At 43.4% G+C, this 23,279-nt stretch overlaps 1 protein-coding gene across 1 annotated transcript; it reads right to left on the bottom strand.

Moving 5' to 3' along the window:
• Window positions 1–21,655: 21,655 nt before the first annotated feature.
• Window positions 21,656–22,840, bottom strand: LOC137838639 (uncharacterized). The gene has a single exon (XM_068647878.1). It carries the CDS (start codon window positions 22,838–22,840, stop codon window positions 21,656–21,658), a length of 1,185 nt encoding a protein of 394 aa, XP_068503979.1.
• Window positions 22,841–23,279: the final 439 nt, after the last annotated feature.

Here is a 23,279-nt window from a genome sequence, read left to right as displayed (position 1 = left end):
ACGTGATTTAAGGCAAGTAAAGATATATTACATGCTTTCTAAATAAAGTTTTAAAGTCCTCATCGTTTTTCGGCGATTGGAGGCACCAGTTAAAGTTTTAAAGTCCTCATTGTTTTTCGGCGATTGGAGGCACCAGTTAAAGTTTTAAAGTCCTCATCGTTTTTCGGCGATTGAAGGCACCAGTTAAAGTTTTAAAGTCCTCATCGTTTTTCGGCGATTGGAGGCACCAGTTGAAGTTTTAAAGTCCTCATCGTTTTTCGGCGATCGGAGGCACCAGATAAAAGACCTCAACGCCCTCGCGCGTTCTGAGGCGAGATAAAGACCTCCTCGCCGTCGAGCGAGTGCAGGCGAGGAAGAGTAAAAAGTCCTCAGTGTTTCTGGGGGCGAGAAGATGTAACCCCTGGGGCAATGAAGAGGCACCAGTAAAAAGTCCTCCGTGTTTCTGGGGGCGAGAAGATGTAACCCCTGGGGCAATGTAGAGGCAAGTTAAAGACCTTCTCGCCGATGAGCGAGTTCAGGCAAGTAAAAGACCTTCTCGCCGATGAGCGAGTTCAGGCGAGTCAAAGACCTTCTCGCCGATGAGCGAGTTCAGGCGAGTTCAAAGACCTTCTCGCCTATGTGCGAGCTTAGGCAAGATAAAATCCTTCTCGTCTCGAACGAGTTCAGGTATGGTGTAGAGGGTGGAAGAAGTTTGGAAGGTGGCTAAGGTAGGTTCGAAGAGAACGCCTAGTCACCCGGTCTTTCGTTCTGAAGTTTAGGGAGGTAAAGAAGGATCCGAAAGGCGTTTCTACCCCCAGATAAAGGAACAATGGCCAAAGCATGAGGTTAGAAAGAAGCTGATATCGCCAAGAGTCTTTGGCGACCAGGAAGAGTTCAAACAGCGGCGAGAAGGTTAAAAGACCCGTTTGATGAAGCAGGTCGAGTGGAGCAGTGTTTAAGCCAGTAGCTGAGTTACAGTTCGTTGCTTGAGGAATATTTTTACGATAAGGTTAATTGCCTTAAGATTACAAGTTGATTAAAGTGATTGTTGCTTAAGGTTGAAGTGGTTCGAAGCCGTTAAGTCAAAAGTCGTGTTTACAAAATCGTTAAGTTAAATCCGTTGAAGTTAAACACGCAAAGAAGGTTAAAGCGGTTAAAGAAGCCATGAGAGGGAATACGCAGACTTTGTAATTAAGATAAGTATCAGTCAAAGGTACATATACATGAGTTTATTACAAAATGGTATACAAGGGAAAGCACGAAGGTAGCAGATGAAGAAGAGTTGATTAGTCTTCAGCAGGAACGACTTTTCCATCCACTACCTCATTATCCAGAGACACCATGCTGAGATCCAAATCAGGGAACAAGCAGGCGAACTGTTCCCGCGCAGCTTCGAATCCAGCAGCCAGAATTTGAGCAGAGTTCAGCTTGAGTTCTTTAATTTGCTTCTGAAGTTCCTCAATCCGCTTCTTGAGATCTTCAGTTTGTTCTTTCAGCTCTTTATTCTGCTGCTCCAGCTCTTCGATTTGCTTCTTGAGTTGTTCATTGGTCTCTTGAGCCTGGAGAAGGTCTTCAGCAACCTTCTTGGATTCTGCTTGCGCTTGGCCCAGTTCGGCAGCGAGCTCCCCTTTTTCCTTGTTGGTTTCGGCGAGCTCAGCCATGGTGTCATCCCTCGCCTTTTCCACTTGCCCAAGGAGTTTCTCTCGGTTGGCTGACCTTTGCTCCAATTTCTGCACCTTAGCAGCGTCAGCTTTTATGAGAGCCTCCAGGTCAGCCACCTTGACGCGATAGGGCACAATCTTGCTCTCAAGTTCAACCTTTTCTTGAGCAAGTTGATGCACCTTATGGCGGAGATCAGTGGCCTCCTTGCGCGCCAATCTGAGCTCGGTGCTCATTGCGTCTTCTACTCGGGAGTGTTCAATCTCCGCGAGTGTCAGATTGGCGGACAACTTCTCCACCTCGACTCTGATGGTGCTGTTCTCGGTTTTGAGGGTGAAGAGGTCGTCTTGAAGCCTCCTGGTAGAGCTCTCCACAGCTCTGGTTATGATCGCCGGGATGTCTTCTGCTATGGTCTTTAGCTTCGCAGATAGAGGCTCCCACATCCTTGTAACCTCCAAAGGGAGGTTTGCTGCTTGGAGAGGCACCAGGTGAGCCTGTTGTTGGTTCTCGTCACCACCTTCCTTAGCAGGTTCTTCAGTAGGCGCTTCTTGGCGTGGCGACGGAATCGGGGATTCGGTGATCAGAATCGAAGAAATATAAGCAACCTCATCCCCGATTGGAGTAACCTCTGCAGTTGAGGCATTTGAAGGAGGACCCCCTCCAGCTGATACGTATGGCATGGAGGCGCTCGGGGGGTCCTCCATGAAGTTTGGCTCTTGGGCCTCCACTGCAGGTGGCGCAGTGGCCAGTGGGATCGCTTGGACTGGTGAAACAGGAGCTTGTGGGGGTGGCGATGATGGAGGAGGAGCAGGCGTCGATGGAGGTGTTGAGGTTGGAAGAGGGGGTGGAGCAGGTGGCGAAGAATGTGCCACCCTCTTCCTCTTTGTGACCAGGCCGTCTTCGGTGACCTCGTCATCTTCTTCCTCATCCTCGTGGATCACCTGGGGGGCTTTCCTTTTAGGTCTCTTGAGGACCAATTTCTTGCGTTGGGCGGCAGGTTGGACCTCGGAGGGAGCTGGGCCCTTAGGTGGCGATTGGCCCTGTGCAACGGCGATCTCCACCACCGAGTTCGGTACTGTTTGAGAGCCCGCCACCAACCCGTGGGTTCGGGCGAGCGCCCTCAGTTCAACGAGCATGCCTCTGCCCAACATGTTATCTGCATAGAATGAAAATGCATGGGTTAACTCAGAGAGGAAAAAAGTGCATAAAGCAGTATGCAGCAAAGCAGATGAGTGATGCAGAAAAATAAAACCAAAGTCTTGCGCATAACGCACAAGACGCCCAGAAACAGCTAAACAGAAGCAGTATCAAAACAAAAGTTTAAGTGTCCTAACCTATTCGAATTTCGAGTTGGTCCTCGTAGAATTCGAAGCAGATTAGGGTGGTGGTGAGGAAAGTGATGTTGGCATCCGCCACCCTTTTCCAGAAGAGACAGAGATCTCTGTCCAACGCTCCCATGCTGTCAGGACTTCTGGGTCTCCTGAAGCAGCTCTTGGACTCTTTCTTCCCCTTGTCCACCCAGTACAAGGGGAAGCCGTCGAGTAGGGAGGCGTCCTTATCGTTGGGGCGCACTTGAACGAACCTCCCTTCCCAGTCTTTATAGGACTGCTGGAAGATGGCAAAGATCGACCTCCCAACAATCCCATTCAAGCTGACCCACAGGCGGTCTCCTGGGTGCTTGGCTTCGAAGAGGAATTGGAATACGTCCACCGATGCGGGCAACCCCAGATGGTCGCACATCACTTGGAACGCTCACACAAACGCCCAGCTGTTGGGATGGAGCTGGGCGGCGGCGATGTTGAGCTCGGTAAGGAGCTCCCTTTCGAAACGGGTGAAAGGGAACTTGAGCTTCACCTTCTTGAATAAGGTTGTGTAGACGAAGCAGAAGGGCCCGTCGTTGCTCGCCTTATCATCAGCACAAACCCGCAGCTCGGGGGGGCAAGGCAGCACGGTCATCCTCTCATCGTGCTCCTTATGAAACGTTTGGTTAGGTTCATCCCCCTTGGTCAGTCGCAAAACTGCCCCAGCAGTGTTCACGGAAGACGTTTCCCTCAACAGGGTCGAGTTGGCCCAGGGGTAGAGTTTTTTGAAGTCTGGTGGGGGAACGGGGGCTCCTCCGGTGGTAGGTGGAGTCGCCTGGGCCAGGTTCGGACGAGAAGGTGCAGGCTTCTCAGCCTGAGAGGATGAAGCACCGCGCGCTCGCGGCGGGTTCAGTTCTTGAGAAGAAGGGTTTCGCGATGAAGGAGGAGGATTCAGGGTGATCTTTGAGCGAGTCATTCCCGAAGCTGCAAAGGAAGAAGAAAAGGAGAAACGATCAGGGTTCGCAAAGGCTGACTCGATCATGGGAGAAGGGTGAAAGAACGAAGGATCGTTGTAACGATAGACGAAGCCCTAAGTAACGAGAAAGGAGAAATGGAAAAACAACCCACAACGTATGCACCAGACAGTTACAGGATGATGCGAATCGGTCAAAATGCAAGAAAAACCAGCAGAAGAAGGAAAGTAGGTACCTTTTGATGATCAGGAAGACGATGAAGGACGATGATGGTCCAGGATGTTGAAGAGCGCTGAGAGAGTTTTTTGCAGGAGAAAGTAAGAGCGTTTGAGAATACGAAGGAGAGTGATGGAACAGTAGAGTGAAAATGGGTTTAAGAGTTTTTTTCGAAATGGGTTTAGGAAGCGCAAACGGCAACTGAAGAGAGCCGTTGATGAAGCCACGTATCGAGCGATGGGTGAGGGGTTTGGTGGAGCGTCAGAGAAGCAGAAGGTACAACCGCTTGGAATTCTGCGACAGTGCCACGTAGACCGGTGTTGACGTGACTCTTTCAGTCTTTTCGCTGGACAAGTCTTCACTTAAGACTGGGGGGCTTGTGTACCGTCCTGGAAGTCGGAAGTGATGACGTGGCACCAAGCTACAGTGTAGGCATGTTGACAAGGCGCCAGATCCGCAGAAGGGAAGGAAGTCGGGGGGCTCGTGTAGTCGCCAGTTGATAAGTTGGCGTGCTCCGATCTCCAGCATACCAGAACCGGCGATCACCCAGTGAAAGAAGTCGCCAGATGTAAACTCAGTTCGTTGAGAACAAGCACATCGCCGAAGATGAAGGTGAAGAAGATTATGAAGGCGGCCGGCGAGACCACAGGGAAGGTGTACGAGAGCGCCCTAACTCGCCAATTCCAGTAGAGATCGCACTCCCAAGTTAGCTATGCACTGGGCAGTACCATGCATAAGTAACTTAGCCAAAATGAGAGTAGAAGCAGCGCCCAAGTCAAGGAGGCTCCAGATGATGGCACGTGTACGACTGGATGCGAGCCACGTGTCCGGGTCTGTAACTGCCAGGAGAGAGAAAGTGACCAGGTATATAAGAGTTCTCAACGAACTTTCTGAGGTTCGCATAGGCATACGCATACGCACGTTCAGTTTACACTCTTTACGCTTGCGAGTTCTAGAGCTTGCTGTGAGAGAGAACATTGCACGGTTCCTTGAGATTTCTTGAGTGTTCTTGCTCGTAGTATTTGGTGGTTCTGTCACTGACTTGGGCGTTGGAGTGCGATCGGCCGCAGCGGCGTCGCTCTGTTCTTTTGCAGGTTCTTGAGGTTGATCTCGAAGAGGAACGGAAGCTTGAAGCGGTGCACACGTCGATCCTTTGACGAGGCAGTTTCCAGCGTTCTGGTCAACAGGCAGGATCAAGTTTGATTCTAGAAAATCAACCAGTTGTTTTTGCGAAACAACCGGTTGTTTATACTAGCAGATTTGAAAAACAAAGATAAATCAGTTTAAATAATGTAGGGATAGAGAGATTCACACAAGATGTTTATATTGGTTCACTCCTAACCAAGAGCTATATCCAGTCCTCAGCTAACCACTAAGAATTCACTAAGTAATCAAATGTAGATTACAAATCACACACCGAAAGTGATGATCTTGAACCCCTCAAGAACACATACACCTTCTGGCAAACCACACAGTTTCCAGAACTGCACAACACTAGAACACACAAAAATACAATGTTCAAGGAAGAAGGGAATAGAATACACCTGGATAAATCAAAGATGAAAGTTCAGAATTACAAGACAATCCTATTCCACAATTGAGATGATCCAAAAGCTCTTTCAAATATTGAAAACTGTTTTTATTTGATCTCTCTTACTTAGTTAATGCATAGGAGAGTAAAATAACCTTTTTATACTCCAATAGAATGGTCAAAGCAGTTAACTCAAGAACCAAAAGTTGTTAGGATCATTAAAAATCAATTTAACCAACTTAACAAAATTTTGTTAAGGTTTTCAGAAAAACAACCAGTTAAATTCTCGAAAAAACCGGTTGAATCTGTTTGACAACAAAGTCAAAACAAAGACAAGCTTTTCAAACTCATTTTAAAAAGCCACTAAGTGTCAAATAACCGGTTGAACTGACATTACAACAGATTGAAATTTCACACTCTTTACAAAACTCATATTTTCAAAAGGATTAAGATTCAACTAACCTTGGATCATCTTAAAGAGTGGATTAACAAATTCAAAGACTTCTACACACACACAACTAGTAACAAGGTCTTTAAGCATTCCTCTTGGATTTGGAGACATCAAAGCACCTTGTTCAACAATGAATACATCACCCGCTCAAAAAATTAGCTCTATCGCAAACTCTGTCTCTTTTAAGGTGGAAGTCATGGAATCACATCAAGAAATACCTTCATAAACTCTTAAAATACAAACATATGTTTCTATGATTTGTCAGCATCTACAAAACAAGCAAAAAGCATAACACATTCTACATCTCCTTGTACTTCTCTTTTAAACTATTAAGTTGAGATGACTTGTATTCCTAATGATTCAGGAAAAATAAACATCTTTTGACCACAATCTATAAGAATATGATTATTATATAAAAATCCATTTCTAAGATAACTTCCAAATCCTTCAGAGGTATACAAATCATATTGATCTCGTATCTCCATTCATCTATAATCACTGGACACTCAACACATGTAGAGGACATCATTGCACCTTTTGTTGGTATAAATAGCACCAACTCAATGTTTAACTCACAAACTGGTAACTTTAGTTTCTTAGCACAATCAAAAGAGGTAAAAGAGTGGGTTGCCCCAGAATCAAACAATACAGATAACCATGTTCCAAGGATGAAGCAAATGAATCTAACAATGCTATCAAATTGTGAAGCCTCAGCTCCACTGATGGAAAAAAACACTTCACATTGTAATAATTTTATTGGACTTGAAAATGTTTTTGAAAAGAAGAGTTAAACATCAAGTTTTTGAAGTACTTGGATAGGAGTTGACAACTTAAGGTCACTAATGAGCATAATTATACTCACACTTTAAAGCTCTAAATATACATTGAAGATATTATTCAAGAAAATCTTCTCCAATATCTCTCACAACAGTGCTGAAATCAATTACAATCAATGCACAAATATGAAGCAAAATTGAAAACAATATATCTAGAAGAGAAGCAAGAATAAAATGTGAAACTGATTGAGAATGAACATATTTTTTTAATAATATGAAGCAGGAAAAGAAACATCTAATAATAATAAAACAATATCATGAGGTAGATTTTGAATCTGATTTTGTGCAAGGAAAAGAAGATTATAAAAGAGACTCAAAGGAAGAATGAAGGGAGCTTCATTTTTCAATTCACTGTAGTAATTGTTTTAATCTTCTGATCTCCTGAAAAATAAGTTTTTGTGAGAGGTTGTACTTGAATGCATGATATAGAGTGTTCCTTGATTTAAATTTTGGTTTCTTAGTCATTTCACATTGTTCTGATAAATTTTTTGGGCGCATGATTCAAGAGAGAGAAGAGAAACATCTCATGAGTACACACATGGACACAATTGGGATATTGGATACATCGGTAGACCCGTGTTCTGTTAGTAAGATTTAGTTGAATTAGATTAGCAAAGTTTTGATTTATTTTAACCCTGTGTGAGAATTGAAGGATGATAATCTTTAAATAAATTATGAGGAACTCATTGGTTGAGGAACTTAGGAGTCAACATGCATTCTCTGTTATTTTTAATCATCTTTTATATTTTTCTGCTAAACAATCACAAACCACTTTTCGTTTCTGTTATTGCTAACTTTAAAATATTGGGCTGACCTTGTTTATACTATCATCTATTTGGTGTTAGGCAATTTATCATCTTGTTAGATGGTCTACATTGGAATCTTTTTAGTTGGATTGCTAAATGACAACTATCTTCACTAAAATATTATAATCAAAAGGCTTGTCTTTAATGTGTATAACATCCTTGTTTAGAAAATTAAGAGAAAAAGGGTTGGAAATCAACAAATTGGTTGAACAAGAGAGTTGTCATAAGAAGAAGAAGAGTCTTGCCTTGAAAATAGTTGTAGAACACCACAAGAATTATTTTATTTACATACTGATTATTATATACGGATTCGGATCCGTTTGTAAAGTTAATATTACATACAAATTTAATTTAGTATGTAAATAAATATTACATACGAATTTTTTCATATGTAAGTCAAAAGTAATTACATACAAATTTTATTAGTATGTAATTTTGATGTCATGAAACTGGAATAATTACATACATATTATATCCGTATATAAAGATATTACATACAAAATTAAAACAATAAAGTTTTTTTCATATATTTGATAAACCCTAGTTTGCACCATTCACTCTACGACTTATCCACCGCCTCCTCACGCAGATCCCTCAACCAACATTCTGCCTCCATCACCTCCCTCTCTTTCTACTGTTGCCCATGACAACTGCCTCATCGTTGTAGCTTCGTTCTTAACCGCCGCTTCTACTTGTGCATCTTCAAATTATTTATCCATTTTCTCGAATTATCGTTGAACATCAAGTTTATTGGTTTTTTTTTATTTGCTCTGTTTCTTCTTTGGATGCTGTTGATTTGTCTTATATGTTAATGATGTATTGTCTTTATCTTATATGAAGAAGAAGAAATTTGCTCTTTGATAAGGAATACATAAGCATTGATTTTGATGAAAAAAAAAGGAGAAAAGAAAATATTGGTTGTGGCCTTGTTGATTTATAAGTTCCGCTCGATACCCTTTCTATTATTGTTAATTCCTCCTTTCATGGGTAGAAATGCAAAGATAAAAGATTATTTATTCTTTTCTTTCAAGTTCCAATTTTACATGATTTTCTTTGAGCCTGTTTTTATTCCTAAACATTAATTAATTTATGTTAGTTGTTGTACCTGAGTGGAGAGATGGGGCCCAGGCACGGTCGGTTGACGTGGTGTGATGGCTGACGTGTCGATCTTCTTCTCCTTCGGTCGGTCGTTCCTTCTTACTGTCTCCTTCGGTCGGGCGGGGGAGGGTACCTGCGAAGGCACTCTGACGCTCAAGTAAGTATCAGATTCTAAGTGTGGTTTCGTAAGTGAATGAAAAACGTACCTTTCTCTGGCTTGAGCACCGTATTTATAGGATTGCCTAATGGGCTTTCTACCCCTTGGGCTCAGGGTGGTTATGGATAAGTTTTACCAATCGTGCTCCGGAATACCCGGGGAATATATCTTCTTCACACGCGTATTCCTTATTTTTCGTTCGGTCGGTCGGTCGGCCACGTGTGTTCGTCCGGTGCCTGCCGGTACACTTGCCCCCCAGGCTAGAGGTGAATAAATGCCGAAGAGTCGTAATGATTGTTGTCTGTCGAGGTGTCAGGCATTAAATGTAACGGTGTGATGGGACGTTTGCTTTTGGTCGAAGACGGCGGAGATGAATCCGGCGGTGTGGATTAAATGACGTTTCGAATTCCGGCTGATATGGGTCGTAGGATGGGAGGGAATCTAACGGATGGGGGTGAGAGACAAATGCTATAAATAGCGTCCCCAGTTGCAGAGAGATCACGTTTCATTGAGTTCGGCATCCGAGTTGCTTCGATTGCCGAGTCCACATTGCGAATATTTGCGCTGTACGAACCATAGTTTGCCGACCGAGGTGATAATTTGTGAACGACAGGTTAGTTATGTCGCAACTTTCTTCAAATAGAGTAGGGAGTAGAGAGTCGGGTGAGAGTGGGGAGTCGTCGTCCGGAAGTGACGAAAGTACGAGTGGGTCCATGGGTCCAAGCTGTGAGTGGGTAGATATTAGCGTTAGGAATACACCCACTGTCTTTAAAAAACCGGACGACCTTGATAAAGTGATAGCTAGGGCCCCCGTCGTGCGGTCGGGTTTACCTTCAGATATTCTCATTGCTGAAATATGTGGGTACACCGACCGTGTCTGTCATGGACAGGAGAATGCTCCGGTAGATTTCTTTTATGTTTATAGTACATTATTCACTGATTTGAAAGTGACGTTGTCGTTCGATGAGTTCACGATGGATGTGCTACGGTTTCTCAACCTAGCTCCAACCCAACTTCATCCGAACTCATGGGCGTGCATGCAGGCCTTACGAATGGTGTGTCAACTTTTTGACTTGACGCCCAGAGCGGAAGTGTTTTTATTTTATTATAACACACATTCGTCCAACCCCGTAAGTTGGGTGTCATTAACCAGCCGCCCGGGGAATGTGCGTTTTGCGGCCTTCACCACGTCCTACAAGAACTTCAAAGAACGATATTTCAAGATATTTGTAGAGCCGGACGACCGAGAGTATTTTTATAATAATGGGATCACCAAGTTTCCATTCCATTGGACCCAGAATCCGACTGTGCTTAACGCGAGTTCTTGTACGGCTCTATCGGCTTTGGATAAGGCCGTTATGGTGGTGTTTGACCAACTCCCTCACAAGTTACCTACGAGGGAGATAATTTTGTTATATGCGTCGTCCGATCCCTGGGCGGATTTTATTGGTATGTGATTGTAAATTTGGTTTGACTGAATAATTTCATTAATAGTGTTTAATTCCTGTGTGTTTTGCATAAATCATGAGTCGGGCGGACGCTTCTTTGCATGAGTATATGAACAGGTTGCGCCAGAGTAGGGATGGTCAGTCGGCCTCTGTCGACACGGCCGGGCCATTGGCAGCCATTCCGTCCACAACGGTTCCTGCGGCGGGGGCCTCGGCTGCTGCAAAGAAAAGGGGTCGGCCCCCGAAGGGAATTCATGAGGGCCGAGCTGGGCCATCCCGTACGGGCTCTGAGCCAACGCTGTTGGCGGTAGGCCTGGACATAGCGGCTCACTTGCAAGCGGAGCTGACTACCGAAGAGAATGAGGTTTTTGCCACCATCCCAACAACTAAACTGATGGTGGAAACGTTAGAGTTGCAGAGTCGGGCGCTTATTGCAAGCCGGACGGTGGTGGAAGAGCTGGAGAGAGTGACGACCGTTACCATACCTCGGTTAAAGAAGGATGTGACCGAGGCCACTCAAGCCACTAAAATGGCGGCCGAGAAAGCAGAGAGGTTGAAGGTTCAGTTGGAGGAGAAGCAGACGGCCTTAAAAGCGCAAGAGGAACTCACAAAGAGTCTTGAGGCGCAACTGAAAGAAGGAGCCGACCGGGAGGAGGCATTGAAGGCGGAAGTGGCAAAGTGCCAGGACTTCATGCTTCGCATTAGTGAAGAATACTTCCGGTTAGGCATCCAACAAGTGGCTTGTCTGCACGGTGCGCCCCTGGAGGACAACCGGTATGATATTGAGAAAGTGGTGGTAGATGGAAAGCTTGTGCCGACCAACCCTGGTGACATTAACGAGGAAGCTGAGGCGGAGACCCCGGGACCACAGCCGGACGCCTCGTTTGAAGAATTAATGAATATTGCATAGATAATTGCTGGACCCGGCATGTGGGCATCGTACAATGGTTTTATTTTCGATGTAATTTGACTCGCTGATCGACCGGATTGGTACATCTTAACCTTGTTTGTTTGCTGTTTAGATTTTAGTGATTTGGATGCCGGACGAGGCGTAGTTGATTTCGTTAGTAATAATGCGAACGCCGAACTAGCAATAAATAATTGCGATTTTCGTTAGAGTTAATTCTGATGCCGAACAAGGCATAAATGATTTCCAATTTCGTTAGTAATAATTCGGATGTCGAACGAAGGCATAAATAAATCTGAATAATTTCGGATGCCGAATCGTGGCATAAATAATTTTGAATAATTCTGATGCCGAACGTGGCATAAATAATTCAAATTACGTAATAATTCAGATGCCGAACGAGGCATAAGTAAATCTGAATAATTCAGATGCCGAATCGTGGCATAAACAATTCAAATTACGTTAGTAATAAATCAAATGCCGAACGAGGCATAAATAAATCTGAATAATTCAGATGCCGAACGTGGCATAAATAAATCTGAATAATTCTGATGCCGAACGTGGCATAAATAATCCAAATTACGTAATAATTCAGATGCCGAACGAGGCATAAATTATTCAAATTACGTTAAAGTAACAATTCAGATGCCGAACGAGGCATAAATAATCCAAATTACGTAATAATTCAGATGCCGAACGAGGCATAAATTATTCAAATGGCATTAAAGTAATAATTCAGATGCCGAACGAGGCATAAATTATTCAAATTACGTTAAAGTAATAATTCAGATGCCGAACGAGGCATAAATTGAGTAATAAAAGGAATAAGAGATTTGGATTTTAGTTTATAGTGCCTCGTTAAAACCTTCTCGGTTGTAAACCCTCCTTAGGGAAAAACCGACCGAGCGAGGAAAGAGTACACTTTTATTATTAAGTTCAACTGTAATAAAATTTGATATGCGTGGCATTCCACGTTCTCGGTATATCCTTCCCAGATAAATGTTCTAAGTAATAGGCTCCGCTAGCCGCCGTATCTGCTATGCGAAATGGTCCTTCCCAATTGCTAGAGAACTTGCCTCCTTCCTTCCGGGCGCTACTCCGCATTCGCCATACTAAGTCGCCTTTGTGGAATTGTCTCGGTTTGACCTTGGAGTTATATCGTCTGGCCGCCCGAATTTTGCATGCTTCTTCTCTAATTCTATACTTATCACGAAGTTCGTCGATGAGATCGAGGCCGACCGAGAGACTTTCCTTGTTTAGATCAAGATCAAGGGTTTGTCGGCGGAGAAAAGGTTCGCCAATCTCCACGGGAATCATAGCTTCAGTACCATATGTCAGGCTGTACGGCGTTTCTTGTGTAGTCGTCTGCGGAGTACAATGGTATGCCCATAGGACCTCTAAGAGTTCTTCCGTCCAGTTACCCTTGGCTGGGTCGAGACGTTTTTTGAGTTCGTTCAGGATGACTTTGTTTGCAGCTTTTGCTTGTCCGTTTGTCTGCGGATGTTCGACTGAACTGGCGATGTGTTTTGATGGCATTTCATGAAGGTCTTCTTGAATCATGTGATAAAAAGTGGTGCGGAAGCTATGAAGGTGTGTGAGCAAGATCCTCCTAAGAGTGGTGTTGATCTTGAAGGTGCATGATATGTATGAAGCTAGGGAGGTTCGGCCAACCCAAGGAGAGGTGAAGGAAGTGAAGTTTAGAGCCTAGAATTCTAGGAGAAGCAAAGCTTGGCACAAAATGGCAGCATAACTTTACTCACAATAAACTTGAAAATACAAGGTGTAGGCTCCTTCTTTTATAGGCTAAGGAGGACCATAATGCAACCCTAATGCTAGCCAAATGAAATGTAAATGTGAAGCACATGGGTGCACATGGCACATGGGTGCACAAATGAGCACATGGGGAGGGGTGTGTCTAGTTTTTATGCTCACCCCCTCCATGGGCTTTCTAGACCGGCCATGGTAAATTTAGAGGTTTTTTTAGAAACTCTAAGTTTACCTAGGTTGGTGTTTTAGGTGCCAAAATTAATTCTAAGAAAATTACAAATAAAGTTCCTATGCTAATTTTGACAAGAAATTAATGTCTACTCTACACTAGAGTTTATGGCATTTGAACATGTAAAAGAACGTCTTCTTGGATCCTCTTGGCCATAACTCTATGGTTGGCCCAAATCTACCCTTTGGTGGGCTTGCATGTGGGCTTGTGCTTGGGCCTCTTCCATCATCCCCTCCCTCTTGAAAAGAATTTGTCCTCAAATCCATTGCTTCTTCTTCTTCATGGCTAGGGGAATGGATGTGGCTGGATGGTGTCCATCATCTCCTCCTTCTTGAGAAGATCTATCCTCAGATCTACAGACTTGATCTCGGATAGCAACCTTTTGCTTCGCCAAAGCTTGTCCTCCTGGATCAAACGTCCACCTATAGAAATAATCAAATAAGGCATAGGTGTTAGTTTGCAAATTAATTTTACTAGGTTGCCATTTTTTTTTTCTTTTGGTTTTGGCAACCTTGGACAAAGTTTCTCTTTGAATGGTTGTGTGTGGTCTCTAATCATCTTATGTATTTTAAAATGTTCATTTGTGGTTACTTTCTCTTTAGACATAAATCCTATAGAAGATGGTAACAACTTAAAAGGAGAAAGATGATTGAACCCACACATAACTTTAAAAGTAGAAATATAAGTAGTTTTGTGAACTACTTTATGGTATGTTTGCTCACCTCTAGAGTTGTGTGTGCACTTCATGATTATTCTAGGCATAGTAGAAAGAGCTAGATTTTCAAATATATTTTGACCATGTGTTTGAGGATGATAAGAATTTAAAGTGTGCAATTTAGTTGCAAGTTTTCCAAAGGAAATCCTCAAATCATGGTTTGCAAAATTTGGAACTCTATTCAACACTATGCTTGAAGATAAACCATGAAGATGTATCACTTCTCTAGAGAAGAGTTTATCCATAACCATGAAGATTGAATCACAACCTTTTGTTGTCCTAGGGAGTTTTAATATGAAATTTATATCTTCCCAAGGATCATTTGCAAAAGGTGAAGGAGTATAGAGTTTATGAGACATTGCCCTGGGCGTAGTTTGAAAACAAGAATTGTACCTAAGGTAATGTCTTTGAACTTCTTTTCTCATGGGGGACAAAAGTTTTCCTTTTAAAAGCTCTAGAGTTTTATCAACTCTAATTTGTCCCATGAGTTCTCCTTCATGAAGACTTTTTCTCTTATGTGTAAGGATAGTCTCGTTGTGACAACCATTGTTTATAAGGATTTGTACACTTTGCAATGGTTGTCTCAATAAGACATGACAAGTTTCTTTAGGCACTACTTCACATTAAAAATTGTTTTTGTAGATGCTTATAAAAAACTTGACATTCACTTGGTGATATCCTAGCACATATGAGAAATAATCTATTTCATTTTTATCTATGCAAGCTTCTTTTAAAGACTCTTCTTTTTCACTTAGGCTTGCAAGTGTTCCTTTACAAAAGGTAAGGCTTTGAGGTTGTTCAACAAGACACATATTTTCAAAGGTATTTTTAAATCTTTGGTCTTGTTGAATGACCTTGTGGGAAGGAACACTCTTCTCCCACGCCTTTTGTTCTTCAAGGGTCTTCTCATGCTTTTCTTTTTCTTCTTTTTCTTTAGCTTCCCTTTCGACTTCCCCTCTCTTCTTTTGTGTTTTTCTTTCCTTTCTTTCTTTATGGGAAGCAAACAATTTTTCTACCCTCATTTCCCAATCTACGCAAGCTTCTATATTTTCTTTTCCATGGAAATGGGGTTGGTCTACCCTAACCCCTCTTGGGTTTTCTTGTTCTTTTCTATCTCTTATATGTCTTCTACGGGGTGCTTGATAATAATCATTTACTCTAATGCTTCCCTCCCCAAAAGAATCATGATCTTTAGAGATATATGCATGAGAAGGTAATTTTTTTAGAATGTGAGACTTCTCATCCTTTGCTTTAGTCAAAACATTAAGTTTAGTCTCACTCTCCAATTGTCTATAAGCAATTGATTGCACAGTTTGTGAAACTTCTTTCAAAAGAGTTTTTAAAGATTTTAATTCACTTCCAATAGACTTTGTAGAATGAGAAGAAGAAGACATGGCTAAAGCTTTGTGTATACAAGTATTTTACCTTGAGAAAACTTAGGAAAGTCAAAGAAGCTAGTTTTCCAGGTAAGGGAGGTGAGTCACAAAGGACTACTTAAATACCAAGCTTTTGCCTTAGCCAAAAACTATCCCTCAATGTCTTCACACAAAACTTTCTCTTAGTAAACCACTTAGAACACAATTAAGTTGAGAAATCAAATTTTCAATGAAAGAAAACAATGCAAGCTACTAATCAACAAAGCTAGTCGGTTTAACACAAACTTAACAAAATAACCATGCAAAGCGTCACTAACTAAGCAAAAGAAAAGGCAATTACAAACAATTAACAATTGCTAATTAAGAATTCTATACTAGTCGGCCCTAGGTGAGGCTTCTTGGACACTTTGAGCCCTTGAAGACACACTCACCGTCTAAAACGTAATTAAGAGGTAATTAACAAAAATTAAGTTGTAAGGAAATTAAGAAAACTCCCTTTGTTGATCCTCTTTTTGCTAAGTTCACTTCCTTGTTGTCTTTGCTTGTTAGCCCTCCAAATGTGTGTAGTGTTTTGAGAAAGTTTGCTTCGGCTTTGTCTTTGTCTTCCCCTTAGAATGAAGGTCTTGATTCTCCAATTTCCAGCACCTATCAAAGGGCTAAACCTTAACCAAGTCAAGTTTCCATTCACATAAGCACCAAAGGAGAATAAATTCCAGCACCCAAATTAGAGGTCAAAGAAAAAAAAGCAAGAAACAATTTAATTGAATAAAACAGTACCACCAAAAGGAGTTAGATTATGACAACTAGAAAGAGGTCCAAGAAATATTAAGCAAGCAAATAAAAGGTACCAAAATAAAGGTAGGCACACAAAAGAATCCTAAGAATAGCACTAGAATTAGATGACCAAATAAAAAAACAGCACCACTGAAAAATGTTGTGGGCCAGAAACGTGTTTTTCCCCAATTTATGCTGAGCTGTGTTTTTAAGATATGATTCTGAAATTTGATATTCAAGATATTCAAGGTCTTATCTAAAATCTGGCTTTGGAATCACTCAAAACGCATGCACCAATTGTTTTTAATAAATTTTGCAATTTTGGTGTTCAGTTACGCCAGCTGTAGCGCCTCAGATTTGCACACTGATTTTAAAAGATTTATCATTTTTTTTATGTTGCTTCTTTTGGACTAATTCTTTTTTTGTCCTTTCTATAACACTTTAAACTTGCATATTCCAGAGAATCAAAATTTTCCTATGAGTGGAAATATTTTTCTGGATCAAAACAGCCAAAACAGAGAAGGTAAAAACAGGGGAATCTGAAAACTGGAAACAAAAACAGCAAGATACCAAAGTTTAGACACAATGGAAATTTGTGAAATAGAATTGTGTAGGATCTAAACACAATATGAACTCAAACTAAATTTAAAAGGCACCAAAAGAGCAAATAACAGCAGATTCAAGCAATTAAAGAGACCCAAAATCAAGAAACAATCAAGCCAAATAAAAGGACTACTATGAATTGTTGACAATATGGATGAACATGACTTGACAAAACATGTATAGATTCAGAAAATTAAAGACTCAAAGCATAATATGAACCAAATAATGAAAGCAATAAAGACTCAAAAGCCTAAAAGAAAATAGCAACTCAAAGGTGTATGGAATCCTATCACAAATTGCACAAGAACTTGTTCAAGAACAATTGAACAAGAGTGCTTTGGTTGGATCTTCAACAAAGCACACCAAACAAATTAAAATGTAAAAAACAGCAAGACAAGTATGGAAATTAAATGACAATATGAAATAAAGAAGAACTAAAATTGGAAAGACCAAGAGCTACTCATCTTGAAGAACCAAAGCTCATGATACCAAATGATGGCATTTCATGAAGGTCTTCTTGAATCATGTGATAAAAAGTGGTGCGGAAGCTATGAAGGTGTGTGAGCAAGATCCTCCTAAGAGTGGTGTTGATCTTGAAGGTGCATGATATGTATGAAGCTAGGGAGGTTCGGCCAACCCAAGGAGAGGTGAAGGAAGTGAAGTTTAGAGCCTAGAATTCTAGGAGAAGCAAAGCTTGGCACAAAATGGCAGCATAACTTTACTCACAATAAACTTGAAAATACAAGGTGTAGGCTCCTCCTTTTATAGGCTAAGGAGGACCATAATGCAACCCTAATGCTAGCCAAATGAAATGTAAATGTGAAGCACATGGGTGCACATGGCACATGGGTGCACAAATGAGCACATGGGGAGGGGTGTGTCTAGTTTTTATGCTCACCCCCTCCATGGGCTTTCTAGACCGGCCTTGGTAAATTTAGAGGTTTTTTTAGAAACTCTAAGTTTACCTAGGTTGGTGTTTTAGGTGCCAAAATTAATTCTAAGAAAATTACAAATAAAGTTCCTATGCTAATTTTGACAAGAAATTAATGTCTACTCTACACTAGAGTTTATGGCATTTGAACATGTAAAAGAACGTCTTCTTGGATCCTCTTGGCCATAACTCTATGGTTGGCCCAAATCTACCCTTTGGTGGGCTTGCATGTGGGCTTGTGCTTGGGCCTCTTCCATCATGTTTGATGTGGAGCTTCTCGTAAAATTCAGATAACATCCGGTCGGTGAATTGCCGACCGTTATCGGTGATGATGATCTGTGGAAGCCCGAAGCGGCAAACGATATTTTTCCATACGAAATTTTGAATATTGCGGGCGGTGATCGCAGTCAGAGGCTCGGCTTCGATCCACTTTGTGAAGTAATCAATGCCGACCAGTAAGAATTTACACTGGCCTTTATCGAGGGTGAAAGGGCCAATGATGTCCATACCCCATTGGACAAACGGCCAAGGTGATAGCATAAAATGGAGTTCCTCAGGTTTTTGGTGGGACAACGTGCCAAACTCTTGGCATTTAAGACATTTTTGGACGAAACTGGTGCAATCGCCTTGGACGGTCGGCCAGTAGTATCCGGCTCGGAATACTTTGGCTGCCATTGTGCGTGCGCCAGAGTGAGTTCCGCAAATTCCTTCATGCAACTCTCGGACGACATAGGATGCTTGGTCGGGCGTCAAACATTTAAGGAGTGGTCGGGTATAACCTCGGCGGTAAAGGTCGTCACCAATTAAGACAAAACGGGCGGCCTGCAGCTTCATGGTTTTTTCGCCGAGAGGACTACATGTGTCGTCGAGTAAATATTGTTTGATTGGGGTAATCCAAGTAGATTCTGCGTCGATCGTTAGGCATTCCTGTAGGTCGATGCTTGGTCGTGCAAGCGTAACATGGATGACCGACCTATGCATTCCTTTACACTTCGTGGTTGCTAACCGGGACAAGGCGTCCGCGCGAGTATTGTGATCGCGTCGAACGTGCTGCATGGAAATTTTAGAAAAGGTGCTCATCGACTGTTTGACTAAGTGATAGTATCGCTGTAAAAAGCTTTCTCGAACTTCATATTCGTCATTAAGTTGACCGATGACTAGCTTAGAATCACTTTTACAAATTAACTTAGTGATTTCCAATTCTTGAGCAAGGCGTAGACCGGCTAAGATGGCTTCATATTCGGCCTGATTGTTTGAAGTTTTGAAGTCGAATTTTAGGGCTTGCTCGATGACAATCTCGTCGGGGCCTTCCAAAACGACTCCAGCGCCGCACGACCTTTCGTTGGAGGAGCCGTCCACGTATAGGATCCACGATGAGTGTTCAGTCTCGGCTGAGGAAGGAGTGAGTTCGGCTGCGAAGTCAGCAAGAGCTTGCGACTTGATGGCTCCTCGTGGTTGGTACTGAATATGGAATTCGGACAGTTCTATCGTCCATCCGATCATTCGTCCGGCCAAATCTGGCTTAGTAAGAATCTTTACAATGGGGTAATTTGTCCGAACAATAATGCGATGATTTTGAAAATACATACGCATTCGTCGGCCGGTAATGATGAGAGCCATAGCTACCTTTTCGATCGTTTGGTATCGGATTTCGGCGCCATGGAGGGCGTGGCTGACGAAATAAACTGGCCGTTCTTCCAAATTAATATCTTGCACTAAGACTGAACTGACGGCTTCGTGTGAAACGGCGAGGTAGACTATAATGGGCTCTCTGGCGTCCGGTTTCTGGATGACCGGCGGGGAAGATAGAAAAGTTTTCAATTGGAGGAAAATTTCCTCGCATTCGGTCGACCACTCAAAGCGGGATGCTTTTTTCAATAGTCGGACGATGGGTCTCGTTCGTTCGGCAAGTTTAGGAACAAATCTGGATAGAGCGGTGAGTCGGCCGATAAGTCTCTGAATTTCCTGAATGGAGTTGGGACTTCTCATTTCGGAGATAGCTTTACATTTCTCAGGGTTAGCTTCTATGCCTCTATGAGTCAGCATAAAACCTAAGAACTTCCCCCCCTCGACGCCGAATGCACACTTGTCAGGATTGAGTCGCATCTGGTGTTGGCGAAGGGCCTGAAAAACTTCTTTTAGGTCAGCAATATGTTGTTTGCATGAGTCGGACTTGACGACGATGTCATCGACATAGACTTCAACATTCCTGCCGATCATGTCGTGGAATACATGGTCCATTAGTCTTTGATAAGTGGCCCCGGCATTTTTGAGTCCGAAGGGCATAACTTCATAGTAGAAATTATCGGAATCAGTCATGAAGGCTGTCTTCTTTCGGTCGGCCGGGTGCATTTGGATTTGATTATAACCTGAGTAGGCATCAAGGAAGCTGAGGATGTGATGTCCAGCCGCTCCATCAACGAGACGATCAATGGTAGGTAGAGGGTAAGAGTCTTTTGGGCATGCCTTATTGAGGTCTGTGTAGTCAACTCACATTCGCCATTTTCCGTTCGCTTTCTTTACCATAACCACGTTGGCTAGCCATGTGGTGTAATGGGCTTTCCGAATGAATCCAGCTTGTAACAATTTATCGGCTTCGTCACGTGCGGCTTGGTGTCGTTCCTCGCCTAGATGTCTTTTCTTTTGAGCTATTGGCCTAGCCTCTTTGTACAGTGATAATTGGTGAGTGATAACCTGTGGGTCTACGCCAGGCATATCAGCGGCCGTCCAGGCGAACAGATCGGCATTTTTAACAAGTGTCGTACCGATGGCCATTCGGTCGTCCGGCTTCAGCGAAGTGCCGATATGCGTAGTGTGTCGATCATCGCGAAGTGGGAAAGGATGCAAGTCTTTTCCTGCTTCCATACGGGGATCGTCCATACGAGGGTCGAGATCAACAAAGGCTATCATCTGACGATGGGAGATGTGCCGTCCGGAACGCCGAGTGGGGGATCGTCCTCGTTTTTGTGGGAGTCGGTCGTCCGGATTGGTCGTGTAGAGTCGTCGAGTTGGCTCACTTTTCAAACTTGCGACATAACATTCCCTAGCGGTTTTTTGATCGACATGTATTGTTGCAATGTCGTTAGTTGCCGAAGGGAATTTCATGGCTAAGTGTGGGGTGGAGACAATGGCTTTTAATCTGTTGATAGACGGTCGACCGAGCAGGATGTTGTAGGAAGTCTGGGCGTTAACCAGCAGATATCGTACGTTTATTGTTTTGTGGAGACCGTCTTCCTCACCAAAGGTTGTATATGAGTCTATATACCCCTTAGTGTCGACCCGTTCACCTGAGAACCCTACAATTTGTTCGTTATAGGGTTGAATATCCGATTCTGGGATACGCATTTTCTTGAAAATTTCCCAGTATAATATGTCGACCGAGCTACCTTGGTCGACCAAGGTCTTGGCAATTGCGAACTTGTCAATTTCTACAGTGATTACCATAGGGTCGTCCTGGGCTGGATCTATAGCTGTGAAGTCATCGTCAGTGCAAGTGATCGGAGGTATGTGTGGACGCCTCCTTGTGGTAGCATGAGCGGACTGGATGTCCCGGAGGTGTTTCTTTCGGGCGGAATTTGAGCACCCGCCACCGGCAAAGCCCCCGGCTATATAATTTGCTTCGTGATTCGGTTCGCCCAAGTTAACGGGTCCAGCAATCATGTTGATGACTTCGCGGACTCGTTGGCGAGGGCGGGTGTTTCGATCGGGACTTGTGCTGCGGGCGCGTGTGCGCCGAACGGGGCTCTCACTGCGTTTCCGCGACGCCTGGCTATGGTCGGTTCGGCGTTTGTAATCGTTACGGTATGACCGGTCGATACCACGAGATGGACGGTCGGTACTCCGTGGTGGGGATCTTGAATTCCTTGTCCTCTTAACGAACTGCCTCAAATGACCAGCCTAGATGAGCTCTTCGATTTTGTCCTTCAACGCCTGACATCCTTCGGTCGTGTGGCCGAAGTTTCGATGATATTGACAATGCTTAGCGGTATCTGCATTCGGTGGCGTTTGATATTGCTTCAATATCGGGATTAAGTCTGTTTGTAGTGCTTCGTTTAGGGCTCGTCCCCTCGGCACAATTAAGGGGGTGTAACTGTTAAACCTGGGGACTCGGCCTCCTCTGTTTCGGTCGGACCTTGGAGTGGTTCGGACGGTTCGTTCGGTCTCGACTTCTCTTTCTTTGTTCGGGGTTTGGTCTTTGAGGACTCCGGATCCGACGGTTTTGAACCGTTGGTGGTAATCGATGTGTTCTTCGATTTGCATGAATTTGGTTGCTCGAGTTCGAAGGTCTTCCATGTCTTGAGGCGGCTTCTTGATGAGACTCTCAGTAAAATGGCTCGACCGGATGGCCGAGACCAAATGGTGCAATGCAACTTCCTGCTTGAGTCCTCGGATGTGCATACATGCTTTGTTGAACCTATCTAGAAAGGTTCTAAGAGATTCACCTTTTTCTTGTTGTACCGCTAGGAGAGACATGGAGGACATGTGATGCGGTCGGCTGGTGGCATATTGAGTGGAGAATTTTACAGCTAAGATGTCAAAGTCGTCAATGGAGTTCGGAGGCAGCTCCGTAAACCAGGTAAGAGGTTCTCCCTGAAGGGACGTGGGGGAAACTTTACACCACACATTATTATCTGTGGTATACAAAGTCATTTGCGTCTTGTAGACATTTAAATGCTCGTCCGGGTCAGTCGAGCCGTCATAGAGTTTAATAGCGAGACCTCTCCATTTGTCAGGAAGTGGTGTGGTGATAATTTCGTCTGTAAAAGGATGACCCCTTTTACTTAACTTTCTTTCGACTATTTCAGCTCTGGAAGCAGGATCGGTCGGTGTAGGTATGCGTGAGGTGGTTCGGTCGGCCATATGGGATTGGCCTTCTCGTTCGGGATTATCAACCTGTCGTTGGAGTCGTGCATTCTGCTCTCTTAATAAGGCGATTTCTTCTTCTTGGCGGCGTCTGTCCTCTTCGTGTTGACGATGGTCTTCCATCCCCTTTTGTTGCAGTTCTTCCATCTGAGTTTGGAGGGTTTGAATCATAGTCATTTGTTCGGCCATAGCGTCGTTGTTGTTTCTTGTCGCAACCATTATAGCTTCAAAGATTGAAGATTTGCCTCGGCCCCACGGTGGGCGCCAATTGTACCTGAGTGGAGAGATGGGGCCCAGGCACGGTCGGTTGACGTGGTGTGATGGCTGACGTGTCGATCTTCTTCTCCTTCGGTCGGTCGTTCCTTCTTACTGTCTCCTTCGGTCGGGCGGGGGAGGGTACCTGCGAAGGCACTCCGACGCTCAAGTAAGTATGAGATTCTAAGTGTGGTTTCGTAAGTGAATGAAAAACGTACCTTTCTTTGGCTTGAGCACCGTATTTATAGGATTGCCTAATGGGCTTTCTACCCCTTGGGCTCAGGGTGGTTATGGATAAGTTTTACCAATCGTGCTCCGGAATACCCGGGGAATATATCTTCTTCACACGCGTATTCCTTATTTTTCGTTCGGTCGGTCGGTCGGCCACGTGTGTTCGTCCGGT

This window comes from Phaseolus vulgaris, chromosome 4, assembly GCF_000499845.2.
Source record: "Phaseolus vulgaris cultivar G19833 chromosome 4, P. vulgaris v2.0, whole genome shotgun sequence".
Lineage (NCBI taxonomy): Eukaryota > Viridiplantae > Streptophyta > Magnoliopsida > Fabales > Fabaceae > Phaseolus > Phaseolus vulgaris.
The sequence above is the reverse complement of the archived record's forward strand: the minus strand, read 5'-3'. Positions and strand labels throughout refer to the sequence as shown.

Excerpts from the sequence above, each read along its gene's own strand:
- LOC137838639 (XM_068647878.1), bottom strand. The coding sequence starts at position 22,840 with ATGGTTGCGACAAGAAACAACAACGACGCTATGGCCGAACAAATGACT.